This window comes from Mauremys mutica, chromosome 20, assembly GCF_020497125.1.
Source record: "Mauremys mutica isolate MM-2020 ecotype Southern chromosome 20, ASM2049712v1, whole genome shotgun sequence".
NCBI lineage: Eukaryota > Metazoa > Chordata > Testudines > Geoemydidae > Mauremys > Mauremys mutica.
Window position 1 is genome coordinate 3,766,150 of NC_059091.1, and position 24,359 is coordinate 3,790,508.

At 55.0% G+C, this 24,359-nt stretch overlaps 1 protein-coding gene across 1 annotated transcript in view; it reads left to right on the forward strand.

Annotated features, from left to right (window-relative positions):
• LRP1 (LDL receptor related protein 1) overlaps positions 1 to 24,359 on the forward strand; it is a 173,195-nt gene that overhangs the window by 36,030 nt on the left and 112,806 nt on the right. The window contains exons 2-3 of the mRNA XM_044995414.1: positions 5,645 to 5,767; positions 19,124 to 19,261. Of these exons, the coding sequence (XP_044851349.1) occupies positions 5,645 to 5,767; positions 19,124 to 19,261 (261 nt within the window). The remainder of the gene's footprint in view (positions 1 to 5,644; positions 5,768 to 19,123; positions 19,262 to 24,359) is intronic.

Genomic DNA, 24,359 nt, shown 5'->3' on the forward strand with positions numbered 1-24,359 from the left:
GCCCCTACAGAGTGGCCAGTTGATGCTTGCTATGGATTTAATCTTTCTCTTTCTAGCAATTTCCTTCCTCCCTAGTTTTTGAGCTGGGGGGTGGTGAGTGAGGGAGGGATGCAGAGGCGAAATGGGGATCGCCAAAGCCTGAGGCCAGGGTGGGGGAGGGCATGCTGGTTGAGGCTGGTCTGTGCTGTGGGAGCTCATGCCTAGCCTGCTAGAATCCTGGGAGGGTGAGAGGGGCAGTAAATTCCCGTCCCCTGCTCCATAGGGTTTGACAAGCTTGGGGAGCTGGGATGCCCGGGGGTGTGAACTCCCTTGGCAAAGCAGGGTTAGGAGTGAGAGGGAGCCGGGTTTAGGGATATTTATGTGGATCACAAGACTATCGGGAGTTAGAACAGTAATCCAGAGTTTTGGCAGGACTGCAAACCCTCCTGTTTCAGGGCACGAGCCGACCTCTGGCTGTAGGGGTCAGGAGGGAACTGTCCCATGGGGCGGCTTATCCTGGAGCTGCCTCCTACAGGACTCCTTGGACCTGCTTCTGGAGCATCTGGTACTGATTACTGTCAGGCAGGAAACTGGACTCTGTGTGGCCTTTGGTTCTGATCCAGGCTGGCGAGCCGTACGTGTCTCTCTTGCTTGTATTTGTCATTGAGGGCGGTGTTTATTTCGTAGTACTTGCCCGATCGGATCAGAGCCGAGGTCCATCTGCTCCTGGAGTTTCTTTCCAGCCACGGCAGTGCCGGGTGCTTCAGAGAAAAGTGTAAGAACCTTGCTGTGGGCGGAGGTCTCCTGAGGGGGGTCCCCGTAAAGGTCTACTTCAGTCCCGAATAGTCAGACAATGGCTTATAACCTAGTAGCGCGCAGCCATGGGCTAGGAATCTGTTGTTCCAGGTGCTGAATGAACACAGAGCAAAAATGTCCCCTGCCCCAATGAGCTTCCAGTCTCACAAGCCTGAGGTTTTCTATCCTAGCCTGGACTCTCACAGCTCTGGATATTCATTTAGTCCGTGGAATCATAGAAATATAGAGCCAAAGGGACCTGAAGAGATCACGTCGTCCACCCCGCCCCCGGCTGAGGCAGGGTATCCGATCCACCTTTGAATCTTGCTAAGTGCGGTGCTTTACCAGCATCCTGTGGCAAAGAGTTCTGCCGTCTAAACTGGGCTTGTCGACACATGGAAGCTAATCTGGAATAAGGTGGAATAAGGAAATTGAGGGCCACCCGATGAAATGAATAGGCGGCAGGTTTAAAAACAAAAGGAAGTGCTTCTTCACACAACGCCCCGTCGGCCTGTCTGGAACTCATTGCAAGGGGACGTTGTGAAGGCCAAAAATATAACTGGGTTGAAAAAAGAATTGGATAAATTCAGATAGGCCCATTGGTGGCTGTTAGCCAAGAGGGTCAGGGATGCATCCCCACGCTCTGGATGTCTCTAAATCTCCAACTGCCAGAAGCTGGGACTGGACGACGGGATGGATCACTTGAAAATTGCTCTGTTCTATTTATTCCCTCTGGGTCACTGTCGGGAGACAGGATACTGGGTTAGATGGACCATTTGTCTGACCCAGTATGACCGTTCTTAGTTAAAGAGGATTGAAATTCCTGATGAACTCCGTGTGTGGACTCTCCTATTGTGGAATGAGAGAACCTATTCCAAATGAGTTTAATCCGTTTCGAAAGTGGATTATGCTAATTTGGAGCAATAGTGTCCCTGTGTGGAGCTCGTCGGGCGTAGTTGATCGGGGAAAAGCTATTCTGGAATATCGTCCTGTGGAGAGGAGCGCTAATTGTGCTTTGTGTGGTGGGTGGGGAAGTATTTCCTGTTATCCTTGGCCAACTGACTTTCCAATTTCACGGTTTTGCAGCAGTGACAGATTTATGTTGCACTCCCCTTAGTTATTTCTCCCGGGATCCCTATGGGGACGTTGGTGGTTCCTTGCACAGACCTAAGCGGGGAAAGCGAGGCGAGGCAGGCCTCTTCGCCGCATACGCTGGAGGGAAATGGATGCACCGTTCCCTGCATCTGTCGGGAACGCTGAGGTGATGGCTTGGTCGTTAAATGGCAGCCGACGAGTCACATCACCCATAGCAACGGCAACTTCCCAGATGTAATTGGCATGGAGACGGGTGCATGGGAGGATGCACTGGGGGCGGGAGCTGTAGGAGGGTGAAACTCACCCCGATGCGGGAGGGGGAGGGGAAGGGGATCCAGCAGAAGACCTGGACCACGTTAGTCGCACTTTAACCCTAGGCTTTGTGGGACCGGAACAGGCCTCGTCTCTTTAACAATGCAGGACACGTCTGTTGTTTTAAAAACCCGCCTCCGCTACAGCAGGATCAAGGAGATAACGGTGAATGTGCATTAACATTCGCTTGGCTGGCAGACCCGCTTGCTCTGTTTTCCAGGCTCCTGGGGGTTGTAGCAGGAAACTCCAGAACTTAGGTACAAACCCGCCCCGGCGCCTGGGAGAGGGTTACAGTGTTGATGGACGCTGCGGGGGTGGGTATTGCACTTCACAAACGGTATTTAAAGACACTCAACCCTTACGAGCTGGGAGGGGGTTTATCCCCCTTGGAGTGGGCCACTGAAGAGCCAAGTGACCTGTCCCTGCTGGCTTGGGGCAGAGCCGGGAAGGGCGCTAGATTGGGAGACCCCGATTGTGTTCCCGGCTGGACCGCTGACTCCGTATGGGGACCAGGTCACCCCCTCTGTGCCCCATGCGAGGTCAGGGAGCGTGACGGTTATTTGTATTACTGTGGTGTCTGCTAGATGCCTAGAAATGATCAGGAGGGCTGCCTACCCGAGAGTAGGGCCCCTTGGCGTAGGGGCTGCATGGACCCGTCCCAGAGACCTCGCTGTCCATAGCAAATGAGAGGAAGGGTCTTAGCCCAGGGCTTTTAACTCTGGTTGCAACCAATAATCCTTCCAGAATCCAGCGCCATCCTCAGTCTCCTTCTCCGCTCCCCCGTTTAGGGAGGAAGCCGTACGGTGCAGGAGGAAAGCCCCGTACCTCTCCCACACTAGCAACAGGGCCAGGAGGGAAATAGACCCTCCAGATCTAGTTCAGCTGGCGTGCAGGTTGTTCCCCCATGTCAGCACTCAAAGACACCCCTTTCTGGCTGCTGTCTCAGCCGGCCCCAGGGACTGAACCGGGGCCTTGCACGAGGCTACAGGATGAGGCTATGGGTGCTGAGAGCCGTTGAACCAAACTTTAAACCTTGTATATGATGGAAACCACTTAAAGCCAGGGAGTGCGGCAGCACCCCTAGTTCCAGCACCTATGGGTGGGCTTTAGAGCCGCACTGCAAGCAGGAGCCTGTCTCCCTAGGCAGTGCACAGATATGCCTACAGCCTGTTTGGGTCACACTTCTGTTTTTTCTCTACAACCAGGAGTGCTGAAGTCTCTCTTTTCCCTGAAATCTGAGATTCTCTCGGTCCCGGGACTCCCAGAAAACCAGCAAACATCACCACACTCACTATAAAATGGCGAGAAATAGCCACCCTGCTGCCGGTCCAATTCCCTCTCTGCGTTTCAGCCTGCTGGACTGGCCTTCATGTGAGCTCGCTCCAAAGAGCAGCCCCAAGTCCGAAACCCTTATTGGCTTAAAATACCGACCCTTCCTTATCGCAGCCGTTGCGCTGAGCATTGTAGCCGACTTGCTCTTTTTTAAAAATTTATTTTAATGCGTTTTTAATTGTCTGCTGCTCTTTGCCATCTATTTATTTTTAAACAAAGCTCCGAGCTGTGGTCTCTGGGTGACAATTAGCAGCGAGCTGCTTTTTCACTGTGCATGACATTCTTCTGAAAGAGGGAGCCTGCCAGCATGAATATGGAGCGAATTTTGGTTCCTTTGCCATGGTAGCTCCTAAACTTTTTTAAAAAAAAGAACGCTCCCCCCGCCCCCGTGTCCCAATAGAAATCAGCCTAGATCATCATAATGGTCCCTTGTGCCTTTAAATGCTTTGAAAATATCAACAACTGCTCCCAGTGAGAGCTCATCGAGTGTCCCGAAGAAATATGCAGCCCCAGAGTGCTGCAGAGACGCCCGGAAATCTCCTGGCACTTCCCTATGAAACCTAACGAGCCGCTCCCAAATATTTATTTCTGTCCAGCTGTCTGCTCTGCTCCTCCGCTCCCCCTCCTTGCTAGTATCAGGCCGCTGTGTAATGGTCGTTCATCTTCTAAAGCTGGGGTGGAAGGATTTCTCTCTGGCATGCTGGCTGGCTGGGGGCGTTCGCTGGCTGACCCCGGGCCCTACCCTGAGCCATGGTTGAAGTCTCCACTCTTCCTCCATGATCTGAAGTCACATGGATGTTTAGGCACCGAACTCCCATTGAATTAGGTGTCTAAATACCTCTGGGATCTGGGCCTTTGTGCCTCAGGTCCCTGTCAGTGGAATTTCCCCCACCTTGGGGTGTGTGTGTGTGTGTGTTTAGACGCTGTGCTAAGGGTGGGCCCAAAACTACCATAGACTGATGCAACTCTGATCTCAAAGACAATAGGAGGCTGGGGGATCTGCGTCTATTCCTGTCCCGCTGGGCACGGCTCTGTGTGTGTGGGAGGGCGGGGGTGAGAGGGACTCTCTGCTTTACTGTCTGCGTGGGGCGGGCTGCAGGGAGGCTTTGGGGACAGGTTTGCTTCTGGCCCTTGGGGAGCGGGGGCAGGGTGGGGAAGGAAGCAGAGGGTCCCCCATTTCCCCGGCCCCAGCCGTGTCTGAATCCCCCCGTGCTGGGCCTGTTTGCTCAAGGAAGGAGTTTGAGGCCTAGCTGTCTAGGCTCTCCAGTGGCTGCTGTTGCCGTGGCGACGCAGCACCTCTAACCCTCTCCGAGGTAGGGAAAATGGTGAGGCGTGTCCGGTCAGGTGGGTGGGGTGCTGCGCAGGGAGTCTGGGCTCCTGGGTTCCATCCCCGACCCTGCCAGCTGCGTGACACTGGCCACGGCCCTTCCTGTGCCGTGCCTCAGTTTCCCTCCCACTCTTTGTCTCGTCTCACTGGGTGTCTGCCCAGTGCTTACTAGAATAGGCTGTGGTCTCACATGAGGCCTCTGGGTGCTACTGCAGTACGGATGAGTCCTTTTACACTTGGGAAACTGAGGCACGGAGCTGGGACATGACTTGTGCAAAGTCCCACCGTGGGTCAGAGGCGGAGTCGGGAATAGAACTGAGGAGGCCCAAGAACCGGGGGCTAAGAGTGTGTGTAAAAAAGGACTTGTTGGAAAGTGAATTGTGCTCTAGTATGTAATATTGCAAGCCAGCATAATCTCACCAGCTGTGCTACCTTTGTGATGTAAAAAAATGACTTGCTGTTTGCACTCATCTGGGTTTTTTAAACTTTGTTTTCATTATCTAGCCTAAAAAAAATTAAACCACCTCTGGGCTCCCAAGCACTAATTTATCCAAGTTAAATGATCTTTAAAATCTGCTAACGCATCATGGATCCCAGCTCCTGTAATTAATGCCTCTGTTTAAATCCTCTTCCTTCCTTAGGGGTGAGACAGACGGACCCCGATGCTACATGCAAAACTTTTGCTGAGACTTAAAAAAAAAACCCCAAACCAAATCAAATCCAGCTTGAATTTCTTGTAAATAACTTGTCCTGAGAAGAAACTCACCATGTTTATTGTTATTGTTGTTTTCTTCTCTTATGTAGCACCGAAGACATGTAGCCCTAAACAGTTTGCATGCAAAGATCAGATTACGTGCATATCTAAGGGCTGGAGGTGTGACGGAGAGAAAGACTGTCCCGACGGATCCGATGAATCTCCTGATATATGTATGTATCACTTTCTTTCCTGCTAATTGTGTCTGTATTTATATTTTTCTACTGCATGCATCTTCTAGGGTCCTGAACTGGCAGCAACATGAAAGTTTCCTCCCTCATTCATTTTCTTTCTATTGTACTGTTCACTTGCCACATCTATAGGTGCAGGTGTGACAGGAAGTTGTTAGAAGTATAAACCGTCCAGTCTATACGACCCATCATTCTTCTGTCTACCCCAGTAGCATGCTTCTCAAATGCACTGTGTTTCGAGGGGACCTGCTGCCTCACGGATACCTTTGAACATCCCTGTAACACCGTTATTGTTGGTATCACTGTACACTGGAAATAAAAGAAACGGGAAACAAAGGATTTAGCAAGAGCCATTTACGCGGAAGGAAAGAACCCCGCAGCACTGTATTCTTCCTGCTTAAATAATCTGCGTGGAGCCTTCATTTTTGGTTCTTCGTGGGACTGTTGTCTTTGGCATATAGATTATTTGTGTTGCAGAAGTAATGCTGGTTGGTGTTAGAGATGAAGGAACTGGGGTTTAAAATGGAGTTCTCTAACCTGGTGCGTGTTTTGTTATGTGGCTCTCTTTGCAGCACAGGCTTGCGTCCTGAAGCTTGGACCCCTGGCTTTATGGATCTTGGTGTTTGTCTCAGCTGCTCACGAGGAGTTGGTCAGAGTCCACTGTTTCGGTGCTTGGGGGTTCTCCCCCCCTTCCGAAAGTTTTAGCTGAGCACAGAGCCAGGCCAATGTAGAGCCTTTTCCTTCACCCCAGAAGTGGGGGATGTTGGCAAAGAAAGTGCAACGTGCAGTGTTTGGCAGGCTGCTTTACTGGTGGGGGGAGGCTGGGAGGGGAAAAAAGGGGGTGCTTGGGCAAGGGGCAGCCACTTTCGGGGTGTGTGTGTGTGGGGATAGAAACCCCAATGATCTTAACCCCATTGCAGAGAGGCACGACTCTGACAGGGGTTATGCTCCTTGGTGTCTGCTGCATCCGTCCTTTCCTGCAGCTGGCGAGGAGCACTGGTCTCAGGGGAGGAATCTCTGAGGCATCAAGCTCTGAGTACCCTGGAGCAAAGAGCAGAGAGGCTGATGCAGACCTGGGGCGGGACTGGGGAGAGTTTGATATGCTTGCAAATCTGCTGCAGCCAGGAAGATAACTGGAATCCTTCCCTCTTGGGTGCAGACATAACAGGGTGCCTGTGTGCGGGAAGGGCTGGGACTGAAGGGAAAAGGGACAGATTTTCCTGGAGTTGGGAACAGCCTCTAGGCAATCAAAATAGCAGTTCCCAGATTTGTGTGTTTGTTTTTGGGTCCATCAAGTTCCTTTGCCTCAGCTGCAAAGGCTGGGCGGGCCCCTCGCTGCAGAGCAGCTGCGTGGAGCTGTGGGGACTTTATGGGAACGGTCAGATATCTGTCTGGCCCAGCGAACGCTGGATCTTAAGGAAACAAAAAGAAAAGAGAGTAACAACAAACAAATCCCGATTGTTCAGGAAGACCGGGGGCTTGTGGAGGGCGCCTAGGAGGGGAACTTATGTTGCTGATTGTGTGTGTGTGTGTGTGTGTGTACACCACCATACAGAGCTTTGTGGTGCCTTTTTGTAGAGATGCAGCAATCCTCCTACATAGCGTGGGGGAAGCAGCATGTGGATAGCACGCTGGACTGGGGTTCAGCAGACCTGGATTCTGTTCCTGGGTCTATCACCGGCCTGCTGGGAGACCTTGGGCAAATCACTTCCTCTCCCTCTGCCTCAGTTTCCCTGTCTGTAAAATGGGTACCTCATTGATAGTGCTTTGAGATCTACCACTGGAGAGCTCTAGCTGAGAGCCAGGCTTTACTGTGTTAGGAATAGACCTTCAGTGACAAAGGGGAGCGAACCACAAACACAGTGGGTGGCCCCATCTTGAGTGGGTCGTACACCGCAAGGGCTGGTCTGTCTTTTCCCCCGATGCTCTGGCAAATGTGTGTGTAACTTGCCATGCCAGTAAAGTCTCTTTGAATTTGTAAGGACTCTGGGTGGGCTTTTCAAAGTAGCCTGAAGTGTGGGGCGGGGTGTTAGGTGCCTAAATCCTTTTGATTTCGGTTTCAGATGTCAAATGCCCTTTGGGCTCTTTCCATCCTCCTAGCCTCCAGCACTGAAGTCGGTTCCTGGCTGCACCATCTGAAATAAAGGTCTTTCCGAAGCAGCCTTTTGACTCAGGTTATTTATTAAGGCAAAGTGATGCAACCACCTCCCGATGGCAGGGAGAAAAGACGAAAAGGCTGGGACGGGCTGTCTGGCTCAAAACGGTCGGCAGCCCTGGAAAATTCCTGTGCGAAACGTGGAGGCTCTTGCTGCTGGAACACATCCGTCCTGGTAGACGTTCCATGTGCCCTGTTTGTGCTCCCTTAACTGGGCTTTTTTTATCCATCTGGACAGATGCAGCATAATCTCTATTGCTCCCTGAAACTAACTTTCTCCATCTTTCTCCCGAACCTTTGTTTGCCAGCCCAGGTTTGCCCTTGAGAAATCCATAGCCCACCACGCACCCACAAGCACCCCACCATCCTGGGTGATTTTTCTTTTTTTGAGAGACCCTTTTTCCGTCCTGTAGGATCTGCAAGGGTTGGACAGACGCCTCTGAGATGCAGCCACCTCTGGGGTGAGAGAGCCAGGCTTTCTGCCCCAGCAGCCGAACAGGCCAGAAAGTCTGGGGAAGTGTGAAATGAGTAGGTTTTAAGGGAAGAAGGGATCTTTACGATCTCCTGTATAACCCAGGCCAGAGAGTTTCATTCCTTCCCTGACCTATAACTTCTGGGTCAGTTGCCTGAACTGGAATTGTGCGCATCTTCACAAACACACCTACACGAGCGAAAAAGAGAGAGTGGCAGGGGATCAACAAGAGGCCAGAGCCGATTTTACCTCCTGTCCTGAGCGACACCTCTGGGCCTGTGCTCACTGCAACCACCGCACTGGGTTGTTGTGGCAGTTGTGCTGCGGAAGGTGTAGCTCAGGTGTGGGGGCGTAGCTCAGGGCTGGGTACAGAGCCCACCCATCGGGGGGTGATGCAGTCGCGGCCTGAAGTGGCGCCGAGCGGCATTAGATGAGTGAAGAGGTTGATACTGGCCGTGCTGTTCTGTGACCTCTCTCTCGCCAGAGCCAGCCCGGGCCCTAGCTCTGCACTGCAGCTTTCTTCAGCTTGTGCCAGATGTGCGGCCCGTGGGCTCGGGCTGCCGCTTACCCCTCATGGCTCTGTCGTGTTGCATCGCCGGGGGAGCCTGCCGCACCCCCTCCTTTCCCAGAAGCCCCTTTGGATATGGACACCTCAGAGCTCTGCTCCCACTTGGAGAAGCTTGGCTGAGCACAGGTGATACCTACTCCCCCCTCCACAACTCCCTCACCTGAGGGCAGGCCAAGGGGCAGGACTTCAGCAGCAGTACTGGCTGCTCTCCCGTCGTACACCTCCAAGCAGACAGCTCGCTACCCTGCATCTCGGCTCTCCCATTCCTGCACTTGGGGAGGGGCTTTCAGCCATCTCTGTGCTCCCCCGCATTCCGCTCAGCCGCCAGTGTAAGTGAGTGCAGCCCCGAGGCTGCTCTAACAGGTTCTACACTGTTTCCCAGGGTCGGGGGGGCTGAGAATACCCATGCTGCCATGTGCTCTTGCCACATCCCGGACCTGCCTCCCACGCTGGGGGCTGGGAGCAGAGCTGTGGCAGAATGAATACACCAGCCATGGAGCGGCACCTGATCCTGAGAATCAGGCCCATAGCTTCCGTAATAAAATTCTGGCTGTCAATTGAGACGTGTCTCTGCAGCCTGAGCCCGTCGTCGGCAGGGACCTGCCAGAGACATGTTCTCTGCGCTTAGCAAGAATCCCTTAGATATATTTGCTTGACTGAGAAGCAACAGGCGTGTTTCTTCCCAGGACTGGTTAGACTTTGTGCAGTTGGCCAGAGAGCTGGGTAACTTCTCGGGGAGGCGCGAAGAACAGGAACCAGATCTTCGGTGGCTTCCTTCTTCTTTTTCTTCTAGGATGAGCATATTCTGATTGTTCTCAGAATTACAAAGAGCCAAGAATAAACTGCCCTTAACTCTCGGGCAAGGCATTTTCGACAGGCAGGGTGGGTATGGGGTAGGACTGGCTCTGTGGAACAGGGGCGGGTTGCCGTGTGGGCTGGGATGCGGAAGACTGGGGTTCTGTTCCCAGTCTGCCCCTGACTCAGCGGATCACCTTGGGCAAAGTCAGGAGATCAGTGAAAATTCCAGCCTGCATCTCTCTGCCTCTCAGACAAACGGGGGTGGGGGTATGAATAACCCCCCAGCAGGAGGGGCAGGGCAGTCTAGCAGGTAGAGCGCTGGAGTGGAACTCATGACACCCAAGTCCCGTTCCCAGCTCAGGCACTGAACTTGGGGAAGTTTCTTCCTCTCTCTCTGTTCCCCGCCCCCTTTTCTCTTTCTTGCTGTTTTGACTCTTGTAGAATCAGACAGTGTTGGGCCAGTGCAGCCCCCTGCACCGAGGCAGGGACAGGTCACCTAGGCCATCCCTGACCGGGCTTCGTCCAACCAAAAGCCTCCAGTGACGGGGACCACTGGACTCAGCTTCCAGAGCTTAACTCCCCCGAGAGTTGGAGAGTTTTCCTAATATCTAACCTGGAGCTGCCCTGCTGCAGTAGAAGCCCATTGCTGCTTGTCCTGCCTCCAGTGCACATGGAGAACACTCCATCACCCTTAACGTAGTTGAAGACAGTTGTGGGGTCAGCCCCCGAGTCTTCTTTTGTCACGACTAGACTGCCCAGTTATTTTACCCTTTCCTCACAGGTCAGGTGTTCTCAACCTTTATCATTTTTGTTGCTTTTCGCTGGACTTGCTCCAATTTGTCCACATCTTTCTTAAAGCGCAGCGCCCAGCGCCGGACACAGGACTCCAGCTGGGGCCTTGCCAGTGCCAGGTAGAGCGGGACAGTTACCTCCCGAGTCTTACATACGACCCTCCTGTTAGTACCCCCCAGAAGGGTATTGTCCTTTTCCCACAAGTGCATCACATTGTTGGCTATTGTTCAATTTGTGATCCACTGTAACCTCAGGACATTTTCAGCAGTATGACTGCCTAGCCCAGGGGTCAGCAATCTATTGCACGCGTTCCAAAGGCGGCACGCGAGCTGATTTTCAGTGGCACTCTGCTGCTGGCCTGGGGCACCAGCTGCCGGCCCCACTCAGCCTACTGCCGGCCTGGGGTTCTGTCCTCTGGCCCCCTGCCAGCCAGGTTCCCGGCTGCCGGCCCCACTCAACCTGCTGCCAGTCTGGGGTTCTGTCCACTGGCCCCATGCCAGCCAGGTTCCCGGCTGCAGGCCCCGCTCAGCCTGCTGCTGGTGTGGGGTTCTGGCCATAAGCCCCTTGCCAGCCGGGGTCCCAGCCGCCTGCCCCCCTCAGCCCGCTGCTGATTGGGATGGGCAGAACTCCAGGCCGGCAGCGGGCTGAGCAGGGCCGGCAGCCGGGACCCCAACGGCCAGGGGCCGGCAGCCGGGACCCCGGGCCGGCAGCCGGGACCCAGGCTCGCTACCAGTCTGGGGTTCTGTCCACTGGCCCCTGTAAATGTAAAATGCATTACTGGCACGTGAAACCTTAAATTACAGTGGATAAATGAAGACTCGGCACAGCAGCTCTGAAAGGTTGCCGACCCCTGGCCTAGCCAGTTGTTCCCCACTTCGTATTTGTGCGTTTGATTTTCCACGTGTCTTTATTACATTTCATCGTGTTGATTTCAGACCAAGTCTCCAAATTGTCAAGGTCCTTGTGAGTTCTAATCCTGTCCTCTAACATGCTCGCAACCCCATCTAGCTTGGTGCCATCCACAAATTTTACATGCATTGTCCAACTCATCGGTGAAAATATTGACTGGTACTAGACCCAGGATACAGCCTGTGGGACCGCACTACATGCATCTCCCCACTTGACAGCACACCACTGTACAGCACCTTCCACAGTGGGGCCCGGATCTCGGTTGAGACTTGTAGGTTGTGTCATACTATTGACTAGCATGTGATTTGTCAGTAGCATGAACCCTGAGCTAGCTTGTCCTAACACTCCTGCAGTGATCAAGGTAAAAACGTGACTCCCGGTAGCAAACTGGAAATATTTGGCACTTACGCAGCTGTTTACGTCTTCAAAAGGTTGTGCAAACATGAGCTGATTCCCTCCACCAGGGAAGACTTAGCTTCTGTCTACACTGCAGCCTAAGTCAGCAAAACGTAGGTCGCTCGGGGTGTGAATATTCCCATCCCCACCAGCGAGATGTTACGCCGAGGTAAGCGTCCGTGTGCACAGCGCAATGTCGGTGCGGGAGCTTCTCTCCCAGACAAAGCTTCGGCTGCTTGCGGAGGTGGTTTGTTATGCCAATGGGAGAGCTCTTGCCTGTCAGCATAGAGCGCCTTCACCAGACGCGCTGGCGTGATGCAGCTGGATCAGTACAGAGACACAGACGCCAACTTTTCAAAGTGCTGGAGGGTGCTCGACCCCAAGCCCCGCTCCCTTCCCCCAAGGCCCCACCCCGCCCACCTCTTCCCGCCCCACCTAGTTCTGCCCCCTCCCCGTAGTGCCCTGAGTCCCCGCTCCTCCCCCCTCCCCAGCACCCCGCGAAACAGCTGTTTGCGGCGGGGAGTGGGGGGAGGCACTGATCTGCGGGGCCGCCGGCAGGCGGGAGCTGATTGCGGGAGGCTCCCGGCGGTGGGTGCTGAGCACCTACCATTTTTTCCCCTTGGGTGCTCCAGCCCCGGGGCACCCCTGGCTTCGATGTGCATAGACACGCCCTTATTAGCCCTCTTGGGGGTACGTGCAAAAACATTTTCTTTTTTAAGGTGATTTGCTGAATTCCTCTTGTGGCAGTTGCTGCGTAAGATTGCCGGGCGTGGGCACCGGTCAGTTTATTTTACGAGCTGACTGAAGATAAGCAGGAGCCCTTTAAATCACAATATAAATAAATAAAACAACCCCAGTGTCCGGGGGAACAGGGAAAGGCCCTTCTCTGGAGCTTGAAAACCCCTTGCAGTAGCTTCCTGCGTCTCCACTCTGTGATTTTGTGTCGTGGGAGCATCTCATGGACATTGCCGGGGGGTGGGGGGGTCGAAGTGCTGCCCTCAAGTTACTCCACTAGCTCTGCTCTCGCTCGCGCTGGCGGGTCTTCACTGCAGCAAAGGAAAAGGTGGCTTCTCACCGTGGGTTAAAATAGCAGGGAAGCCTCCGCCACTTGGCTGAGCAGGTTGAGTTCACGCTCACCGCGGAGCCTGGGGTTGGCCTGGACTTGCTAACCCGAGCTGCCATGGCTTCATCGCTGTCTTACCCCAGGTTAGCTAACGTGGGTTAAGAACAGATCCATCCCTCCAGTGAAGACGCCCCCTAAGCAGGGTCAGGCTGCAAAGCAGCGGGCCAGCTCCACGCAGAGCGATGGGATTAGCGCTGGCGGTGGGTGAGTTGTAACTCAACCCGATCCATCCTCGCTGCATCACTCCTGCATCAGCAGCAGCTGACCCACCCGCCACGTACGCTAGAGATGTGTGTGTGCGGACGGGCGTTGGAGTAGGGGCAAAAATCAGGTTGTACGTTGAGCTAACGCCGCAGAGAAGACGTCCCTGAGTGGGCCCCAATTGAAATCAGGGTCCTGTGGTGGTCGGTGTTTTACAAACACTTAGTGAGAGAGAGCATCTGTGGGGTGGGTGGGTGCGTGCACACCATGTACCTAAGTAAACTGGTGCAAATCCCAGCTGAGGACCTGGCCTGGCTCTGCTCAGCTGGGAGCTCTGTCGGCCGGTGGCACTTGTTGGCTCCCTGGCGTGTAAAGCGGCTGCGGCTTTTGCCCTGCAGCCTCCCTTGCGCGCACCCGGGGATATTAATAGGGGTTCCTGCTTGTTTACATCTGCTCCCGATGGAGCGAGCATGAGCGGCGGCTCAGCTGTCAACACGGGCAGGGGGCTGAGAAGCCCCTATCTTTTGGGATTGTCAGAGGGGCTTTTCTCACGCCAGTCTGGCACCGGGGGCTTCAGTTGACTCACATCCTCCTTATCTTGCTGGCAAGGGGAGTGATTTGTTTTAAAACCTGGGGTTGCAAGGGTGGCTTCTGCATGCAGCCTCAGGGAGTGACACAACCCTGCAAGGAGGCAGCACCATTTACATTGCAGAATCAGACTCCTGTGGTACCAAGGGCTGATGAAATCCTGTCTGTTAACTGAGAGCTGGGAAATCTGTTAAGTATTCCCCGGGAGCTTGGGAGTGGTCCCCATTGAGTCCCCACATGGGAGATTGTACTGGTTTAATTGGTTTAAGTTAAACTGGGGCAACTCTTCTTTGCAAGGGAGGAGTCGGATTTTCAAAAGATCCTAAGTCCCCTGGAATTTTATGGGACTTAAAAGTGCCTACGTCACTTTTGGGTGCTTTTGAACATTTTACTGCAGGGGCAGTGTGGCTTAGTGGAGAGAACACTAGACTGGCTCCCGGGGGGAGCTGGGTTTGATTCCTGGCTTCACCCCCGGGCAAATCACTTTCCCGTGCCTCAGTTTCCCCAGCTCTGACGATAAGACTACCAGCTTCCTCTGTACAGCGCTTTGAGAGCTACTGATAAGAGCGTTGTTAATACAGATAACAAAAAGGAATGTGTTAATGAGACACAACACAATGGTAATAAAACCTCCCTAAGGGACTCCCGGCCAGAGACACTGCAGCACGTGTAGAAAGTTTTCCCTGTTGATGCCACAGCCCCACTTAGCTGCCAACACATTGGTCAAATGGGTCTGGTGCATGCGGAGCGCTCTGCTTTTCTCTGTTCTGCAGCCGTGGGGGCCCTGGTGTCTGCATGGTGACAGCTCCTGTCAGGAGAGATGCGTTTGTCTGTGAATGATCAATGTGAATCTGTCAGAGGGGCTGGTTTTCAGAAAGTGCCCTCTGAATTTCAAGGCATCTTCAGGCAAGCACCCAAAAATGGAAGATTTTGGCTCTCTGCTCGCTTGCATCTCATGCTTACGTTCACGGGCGGCGGCCGCCGTGCGGCTGCAGCTTGCCCTGAAAACTGCAGTAGGGTTCTGGAGGGCAGGAGCATTTCCTCTCCACATTCCCGATCGGTCTGAGGCGGCCCGGTCCAGTGTGGACACAGATATACCAGTATAAAAGACATGCATCCGACGAAGTGGGTATTCACCCACGAAAGCTCATGCTCCAAAACGTCTGTTAGTCTATAAGGTGCCACAAGACTCTTTGCTGCTTTTACAGTATAAAAGTGTTTATCTTGGATCACTACCTGTAGGGAGGGAAGGGGAGCTGGAGCAGGATAAAGCATTGCTAGACCAGTCTAAGTGCATCTCCGTTAGGCCTTGTACGGGATGGCTCTTTTCATTGAAAATGCACCATCGTCACCGTCACACTTACACCAGCGTGAAACTTGTGTGCAGGCCAGGCCTTCGGCGGTGAGCTCCTGTCTATTTTTGTTGTGTTTGTACAGCTCCTAGCACAGTGGCGGCCTGACCTGGGCCCGAGGCTGCAATCCGAATACTAAATCATAAGAATCGGGGTCAGGGCTTTAACCTAGTCTCCCAAGTGGGTTTTATTTGAATGTTCCTTCCCGTCCCTGACACTCCAGCCATGTAGCTTGCGAAGTCCCCGGTCCTCACTTCGTGCTCTTCTTATCTCTTCACTTGTAGCTTTTTCCCGTTTGTATGTGTCTTTGGGCCAGTGCCAGATCAATTACAGGCTGCATTTGTGGGGGGAAGAATTGCTGCTTTTCAAGTGGCTTTTTGAGGTTAAAAATTCATGTCTAATTCAGCCCTTTGGGGTGTACCACAAGCTTGTCACATGTAATAAATTGGCTCGTTTATTAACGAGCAAAGGCGGTTGAAAGGAAACAAAGTGGCTTGTAAATTAATCTTGCCCCATTTGTGATAAGTAGTTGATCTGCTCTTTCCACAGGGATAATGGGCAGGGAGATGGGTTTTGACTGATGGACTGTGTGCTTCCTTTGGGTGCCTTCCCTTGACCTGTTTGGAAACACGGCTAATTAACCCTTAATTTGCAGTTATTCTGAGCCTAGGAGAGTGGTTTTATTTAGATAGAGCTCTCTTTAAAGACAAAAGCTATTGTGTAGTAGCTGTTAAGAAGGCTCTTAACCTAGTGAGTTGCATGATTATAAATCAAACCGGGTTATCCTCCAGAAGGGAAAGGAGCCGGAGATGCACAGACAAGCAATGGCAGAGTTTGGAGCAGAACCCAGGAGCCCTGGGTCCCCGTTCCCTGTTCCAATCATGAGATCCCTCTCCCCTTTCAGAGCTAGGGGGTCCTAGCTCCCAGCCCCTCCCTGTTCTAACCCACTAGACCAAATAGACACCGGAGGGGCCGTATAAACAGAATCATTCCCAATGGGCGGCCTTTTAAAGTCACTGCAGCCAAAACAAATAAACAAACAGGAATAAAAGTTGCCCCCTTGGAAGCCAGGGTATTCCTGCAAAGAGCAGTTGGGGCTGCATGTTCCTGGCTGGATCCAATGGCCTGGTTTCCTCGTGGCATTGAAATGTTCTCCTGCCTCTGTCGCATGAGGCAGAGCAGTGGGGCTCCGTGTGTCACAGCCTGAGCTTTTCTGATGGCTTCTAGGTTTAGCTGGGAGCTTGGCACGCTGGGTCCGAAATTCCCCGACTAGTCGCCAAGTGATGATTGGCTGTTTCAAAGCCTGTGCGAGTGAGGCTGGAGGGCAGGGAGATGCGCGAAGGCCTCTGTCTAGGACCTGTGCTGAACAGGTCTCGTTCAGGGTTAGGAAAAATACAGGCGGGAGGCCGGCTCTGTGAGAAGAGGAGTGCGTGTCTGTGCGTCTCCTACCCCCGTCTCCCCTAGTGCCCGTTCCACCCCGAGGCTCTGCTCCTCTCAGCACAACAAAATGAAAATCGAATCAATGCCCCTTCTCCCGAGTTCCCTGCACCATTCGCTGCTGCTAACTGGGTGCATGGATTGAGCCCTGGCCTGGACGAACCCTGTTCCCCCAGGGAGTGGGGCCAGGGCCGTCGCCCGTCAGCTCAAGCGGACGACTTTCGGATGCACCCTCAGCTAGCGAGTGCGTCTGCAGCGAAGGAGAAATGGTGCGTCAGCGCCGGGGAACTCCAGTTCCTGCATGTCCCACTCCACAGGGACGCCACGTCCCCTTTCCCCTCCCTGCTACGTTGCACCTTCTTCCCACGACACATCTCCATGGCTTCCTGCATCGACGGCCGTCCCTATTCTGTGCTTGAGCTGTTCTCGCGCGTACCCCCTCTGGCTGGGACAGGGACCGCCGCTGTGATTGTAAAGCACCCAGTGGTGTTTACGCTGCTCTGCAAAATGGTGGTGCAAATGGCACCGTCTGACTGGGCGGATCGCCTCCCTGTGCAGTCAGCCCTTCTCGCTGGCTTTGTTCGTGAGCCCAGATCGCTCCAGGCGCTGGATTCTCTTCCTCCTGGTGCAGGATTCCACCCTCAGGTCCAGTGCCAGAGCGGAGCGGCGATGCCGGTGCAGTGCGTGGGAGGCTGTGGCTTGGCCGCGATGGCTGTTGCTGTTGCGGGGAAAGAGAGAGGGCACAGCACAGCTGGTTAGGGGACCTGGAGATCTGCCTTCAGTTCTCTCCGGGGAGCTGGGTCGGGGTCGGGTACTGTGCTGGCGGGGCAGTCCCTAAGGTAGGACGTGGTGCTAATCACAGCCCATGCTATGCTGCTGGAATGAAGGTGTTTCAATCCTTGGGTGATGAGAAAGTGGTTTTATGAGCTATTTGTTATAGATTCTCTCTGCTCTGCCCAGCTTCTGATACCAAGATGAGGCTAAAACTAAGATGTGCCATCCCAGCTCCTTCAGAGGGGCGTTTTCCCCTGGGTGCTGCCACCTGCAGGGGGTAAAAATACAATTTTTGGCTCGAGAGGGACCTAGAAACAGCTCCCCCCGCCCCCAGAAGTGCTGAGTGCTCCGCACAAACTATCTGAGGGCAGTTCACGCGAGGGGGCGATCCAGCCCTGGAGTGGCTGCCCCAGCCAGGGAACCCCACTGGGCATCCATCGCTGGGCGCTTCCTTGCCCCCTGGGTTCCTTTTCCCGTGAGGCAGGCTCCCGTTCCTGGCTGGTCCCCGTTCTGGGGCACGTCTGGAACCCTGTGGATGTGCCCGTTCTGGCCTGCCCCGGGCAGCCTGGCAGCTTCGAGACAGGCCCTGTCGGATGGGGGAGGCTGGGTGACGCTGGCCCAGGGAGCGTGGCGTGGGAAGGAGGGGTCGCTCTCCGGCGTGGGGGGGGTGAAGTTTGCTGTGTCTGACGAGCCAGTCAGTAAAAGTGCTGTGTGATCAGTGGCGTGTTTCCTTACCGGGGTGAAATACCTACACAGACGCCGGCAGGGGTAGGGAGACGCAGCCACCCGCTGGAGGCCAAAGCTTCATTCAGGGCCCTGGCTCCCTCCACTGCCGTTAATCTGGTCTCTCCCTTTGCCCTGGATCCTTGCAAGTCCGGCCCCTCTCCGCACGGCCCTGCGCGGAGGAGCCCAGGCGGGACTCCCCCTGTGTGGCTGCATTACCTGCGCCCCGTCCCCTGGGAGCTTGAGCCTGGCTGCCTGCTGTGGTGTATTTGTTAGATCTCGGGAGTGAAGCCGGGGGGGGGTTGGGGCAGCGCTTTGGACGGGAGCCCCCAGCTACGGATCCCCCAAGGAGCGCTGGCCCGTGGGATTATGGGATAGCAGTGGTAGACTCTCGGGACGGAGTCTGGGGGAACCTGGGCCCAAGCTGCGTCCACTCTGCAAATCAAGGGGCTTGGCCCCTCCACCTCGCCAGTCCTCGAGCCTGGGCCCGGGGGGCTTTGGGCTCAAGCCGGAGTCGGGGCCCGGGGGTGTGTGCAGTGTCCCCAGACTCACGGGGGCCGATTTCCCAAAGCAGCCAAGTGACAGTAGCTCTGAAGTCTCCTTGGAAACAAGGGCAGGTTGGGCTCCTTGCCCCACACCTCAGTCATGCATGTGAACACGGGTTCTACACGCATGGGAGGGTTTGGGGAGGGGGGTAAGAACACGCAGTAAACCTGCAGTGTAGACATCCCTCAGGCCTGTCTTGCAAACGGCCCGGTTCTCCCTCGGCTCCAGTTGTCTCTGGTTTTGGGCCTCCTGCAGGTGTTCGCATCAGAGCCCAGTGGGTGTGAAATGCGAGTGGGTCCTTTTGCACCGGTGGCGCCGGGAGGAGGGGAGGGATCCGGCCCCTTGATCTGGGAGCTGTCGGGGGCTGGGTTCTCATTGCTTGCGTGGGCCGAGCCCAGCCGCAGCCCCTGGTGCTGGCTGCAGCTCCCGGGCGTTGCCGTGATGCTGTCGAACGATTCCCTTCCCCTCTCGGCTGAATCTCTCTCGTGTTCTGCTCTCTTCCAGGTCCGCAGAGCAAGGTGTCGCGGTGCCAACCCAATGAACATAACTGCCTGGGCACGGAGCTGTGCATACCCATGAGCAAGCTGTGCAACGGCGTTCAGGACTGCTTCGACGGCTCGGACGAGGGGTCGCACTGCCGGGGTAGGGGAGCGCCGGCGGGTCCCTCTGGGCTGAGAGACTCCACTGTCGTGGGTGGGTGGGGGAAATTCCACGCCGGCTGTTTGCACTAGTACAGCTGCGCCAGCGCCAACCCCAAGCTACGGGACGCGGCCTGGTAGAAGGTGATTTGCCCCAGCCGGCGGCGTGTTCGCACAGGAGCGATGCACTGGTGGAGGTACCTCAGTGCGACCCACCCCACCACTGTCAATAAGTCCTGGGGGCAGTGGGTTAGAAGATGTGAAGGTTCCCTCCTGCAGGAAAAATGCCGATTGCTCCCGTCCCGTCAGGCTGTTAAATAGCTGCGCTCTCCGCTGAGCGGAAGGAGGCGCATGGGGTTTGGGTTTGGCTTAGACATTGATTTCCTCCTTAGCCAGGGGTCTTGCTACCTCTTCCTTACACCAGCCAGTGTCGGCTTCCTAGTCCCTCTGAGACGTGTCTTGGGCTGACCCCAGGTGCTGAGATGGCTCTGCTAGAGAGGAGACTCCTAACTGCCCGTAGCTTCCGGCAGCTGCGTCAGGCCCACTGGCTTTGTCCCGGCAGCCCATGCGGCTGCAGTACAAGCTTTCCCAGCCGGTCAGCCGTCGCGGTTGCCGTCGGGGGTGTGGGGGGGGGAGCACTTGGTCTCTGTGGCCCCTTCTGTTCTGTGGAGCTTTGCTGGTGCCAAAGGGGCCTTTTGTGATGTGGCTGGTTCTGTGCTAAGAGACGGAGCTGAGACCTGCCAAACTCAGTACACACAGGGGGAGGGGGAAGCACCGAATAGTCATTGAGTGGTGGTAATGTTGCATTGTTCCTCACCTGGGCTGGATCCAGGCTCAGCACCTGGGTGCCTCCGTGGCTGGACCGCTGGGCTACCCAGTTCTGTAGGGGCCGTGGGGACAACGTCCCTGCCCCACGGGGATGTGGGAGGCTGACTACGTTAGACATTGTGAGGTGCTCAGATGTGCCAGATCAGTACCGAAGATACAAGTACAGAGTCCCTGCTGCTTATACGGAGAATACCTAGCTCTTATCTAGCACTTTCCCAGGGAGTGCAAGGTCATTATTCCCAGTTTCCAGAGGGGGAAACTGAGGCACAGAGCAGGGAGGTGACTTGTGCAAAGTCTCCAAGCAGGTCAGAGGCAGAGGTGGGAATAGAGCCTAAGGCTCTGGAGTCCCGGCTCTCTCCACTGTCCCCCCCTGCCTTTATGAACCACCTGTTCAGGCACCCGGAAACATTCCCCTTTGCATAAGCGTCTCCTCCCGGCTCCCTGCACCAGATCCCTGGCCCGAATGTGTCCTCCGAGCTATTTGTATAGATTCCTTTTATAGAACCACCCACGCACCCCAGGCAGCTGAGAGACCCGTACAATGTCTCAACAAGTCTGGGGCGGGAGAGAGGGCTAATCAGCGGCTGGATCCGTGAGGTGGGGAGGGTTAATTCTGTCTGACATTGGGTTACACCTGCTGCAGCCGGGCACGGAGCCGAGCGGGCCCCGGGAGCGCTCGGCACTTGCAGGAGCTCTCAGAGGAGGATACTAAAAAGCCAAATTTTCCTCTCCAATTCTCAGTGATGGCCCTGTGGATCTCATCAGGCCGGCGGGACCCACTGCAGTCAGCTAGTCTGCGTCTCTTAGGCACTTCTGGGGCTCCCAAGCCTCTCACCCTCTCTAGCGTGTTTATCCTCACCCAGCCCTGAGGCACGGCAGGATTGTTACCCCCATTCGACAGATGGAGAAACTGAGGCATAGAAGGGCAAAGTGTGGTCCCACGGGGAGCTCGTGGCAGAGCTGAGGCCTTGTCTCCTGTCTAGCTCACTAACCATTGGGCCACCCTTCCTCTCTGCCGCTGGAGTCTGACCTGCCCCATGCAAGAGACTGAATTGCATCCAGTAATTCCCACAGTGGAGAGAATCGCTCCTCCTTGGATGAAAGGGGAAACTGAGGCCCAGTGAGGTGATGGGGCTTGCCTAAGATCACATGGCTGATCCGTGGCAGAGTTGGGACTGGGACTCGGGCTTCCTAGGCCTTAACCAGCACACCTCACTGCCTCGAACGGACGCCCTGATCTCCACTCTGATAATAATTCTCCTTCCCCTGGGCCTGAGACAGCAAGCTAAGGGGCCAAGGCTTTTGTCTAGGGGGTTTAGGTGCATGATTCCCACGTGCTCCTAAACCCCACGGTCACTTTGGGAAAATCACTAGCAGCCCTACATGCTCTTCTCTAACCTGACGCTGGCACGCCAGCCTGCCGGCAGTTCCCAGTGCACAAGCAACCCTACGATAACAGACCAAGGGAGGAGCAAACTCAGCAGAGGGAGGGAAGAAATATTGGCTGGTGAAGCAGAGATCCCAGCTGCAACCTTCGAACGGGCTATTCCTGGTAGCAGAGAAGGGAGAGCCACAAACCTTGACTGTTCTTTTAAAAATCCCCAAGGGCTGGAATTGTAGAGGCACTGGTTCCACCAGAACAGCGTCCTTTTAAAAAAAAAAAAAAGTAAAACCCTAATATTGTTGGGGTTTTCTTTGGTGCATGAGCTGAGAGAGAAGGTTCTGAAATGAGCTTGCAGGCCTGCCAAACACCCTGCAAAGCCGATAGACCATGTGAACGAGTCAGCTGGCCCACCCGGCTTATTAAACTTGCATACGCATAACACAGAGGATTTAGAACGGGATTGTGAGCAAATCTGTACCATTTTTGCCAGGGGAAAGGGCGCTCCTCCCGCTGTGTGTTAGACAGCCAGCTGGCCCGGGGACCGTAGCCTGGGCCGTGACCTCCCCGTGCAAAAGCAAAATGTGAACATTAGGCATATGCTGTGCCAAAGAGGGTAACCGGTGCTGGCCTGGCTTTCCTTTGCTGGCATTTGCACTGTGGTAGATGGCTCAGAAATGGGTTGCGTCCACACTGCTCCAGCAGCCTTGTCTGCTCTAGAATGTGGGTCTGTCTGCTAGGACTATCCGGGGCTAGGTAAAGTGGTGGCACACACTAGGCTGGCTGCTGTTAAACCGGGATAAAGGGGAAATGCGCTATTTTACTAGAAGGCACCGTTAGCCTGGTATAACTGTGGCCAGACTAGGGGTGGGATAGATAAAACCATCCCCCTAGCTGGCGTCATGACACTGGTAAAAGTGGCAAGTGTAACCCAGGCTTAATTCGGTTTGACTCTGAGCAAAAGACAGTCATTCCGGTTTAAAAAAACAACCACCCTGCACTAATTGTAGCAAGTTAAGTCCAAAGATCGATTGACGGGAAATTGAGCAGCTCCCACTGAAATAAGTTGATCTTCTACACTGGTGTAATACAGTGTAGACCATCCCTTAAACCAGAATCAGAGCGTCTACACACATGTGTGGACTGGATTGACTAAATCGGTTTATATCTACATGTTTAGTTCTGGCTGTAACAGGGTCCTTGGGCTAGTGTGGGAATTTGCCATTGACACCCCCCTCTGCTCCCCATGCTCCAGTTCTGACCTTGCATCAGATTCTCCTTCCCCGAATGTCGGGGTGAGATTCACACAGCTGGAAGTGTTTACAGACCACTCCAATGCAGCTAAGCGTCCTGGTTCCACACCCACTTCTGGTCAAGGTGGCAGGAGGTGTCCTGTGGGAACCGGTCGTTGCTCCCTGGTTAGTCGGCGTGGTTTCCCGAAACACTCCCCCCCTCTCCCCCCCCCCCGACCTGTACTCGACCTCTGAACCTCCCATGAACAAAGCAGAATAGATTTGGATGGTAAAACGTCGTCTTCCCTCTCCGCGATCTCTGTTGGGGATCCTGGCAAGAGGTTGCAGGGACCTGGTGCGAGAGGTTGTGAAATGTCCTATCTGGTTTTAATGTGGTTTTGGGGCAGGGGGGACTTTTCAGAATCACGAACAGTTTGTTTAGCCACAGAACGTGTCCTCCGGGCTCTGCAGTGCTGGTTTCTGGGGGTGCAGATTTGGGGGGGCTATGGGACGTGGGTGGCGTGCTGCTGCCGTCCGTTTGTGTTCCTGCGTCCCCCCCGCCCCGCTCTTCCCCAGCCCTGAATGTACTGTACTTGCAAATTAACTGTCCCGGGTGTGAGGCGAGCCCCCGTCTCAGCCCTGCCCCTCGGGGGCAGGAACAGGGGAGTTGGGTCTTGGGGTTGCTCTGAGCAGAGGGGTGCTGGTCAGTGGGTGTTTAATGAACTGTAGTCAGAGATGGCGTCTCAAACCCTCCCCCGCGCTCCGTCCTAGGCCCGGGACAGAGCTCGGGCCTAAGGGCTGCCAGTTACTAATAACCTGCACTGGATTTGAAGTGCCGACTCCGTCCCTCCTTTCCCACCCCAAGCCAGCCAGCCCCCCGCCCTGGGGCCGGATCGGAGCCGGCACCTCCTAGAAGGGAAAGACCCCATTCTCCACCACCCCGAGCCAGCCAGCCCCCCGTCCTGGGGCCAGATCGGAGCCGGCGCCCCCTAGAAGGGAAAGGCCCCATTCTCCACCACCCCGAGCCAGCCAGCCCCCCGCCCTGGGGCTGGATGGGAGCCGGCACCCCCTAGAAGGGAAAGACCCCATTCTTCACCACCCCGAGCCAGCCAGCCCCCCGTCCTGGGGCCGGATGGGAGCCGGCGCCCCCTAGAAGGGAAAGACCCCATTCTCCACCACCCCGAGCCAGCCAGCCCCCCGCCCTGGGGCCGGATGGGAGCCGGCGCCCCCTAGAGGGGAAAGGGCCCATGTCCTGTTCCTAGACTCCTTGAGCCAGCTGCTCCAAGCTGCGGGATGCATTTGATCACGAGGTCTCTGAGAGGGCTGCGAAAGGGGGAGCACGGAGAAAAAGGGCCAGATTTTCTCAGCTTGGCAAGGTTCACGGTTAGATTGTTTTGCACACGGATTTGAGTTCATCCCACTTTGCGCTTCCAAGCCAGGGCGGCATTGGGCAGGAGCGGGAAAAACCCCTTCAAACAAAGAGACCTTTGTGGGCTGAAGTGCTCTTCTGCTTCCCACAATGAGTGTCCCTTCAGCCACGAAGCCTCCCTCCCAGCCCTTTGTGCGTTAATTGGGTCGCGGAAGCCTGTCTTATCACTGCCGGGGACGCCTGTCCATTTCCTTCTTGCTTTGCTTGTGCGGAGCGGCTTTCTGGCTTGCCT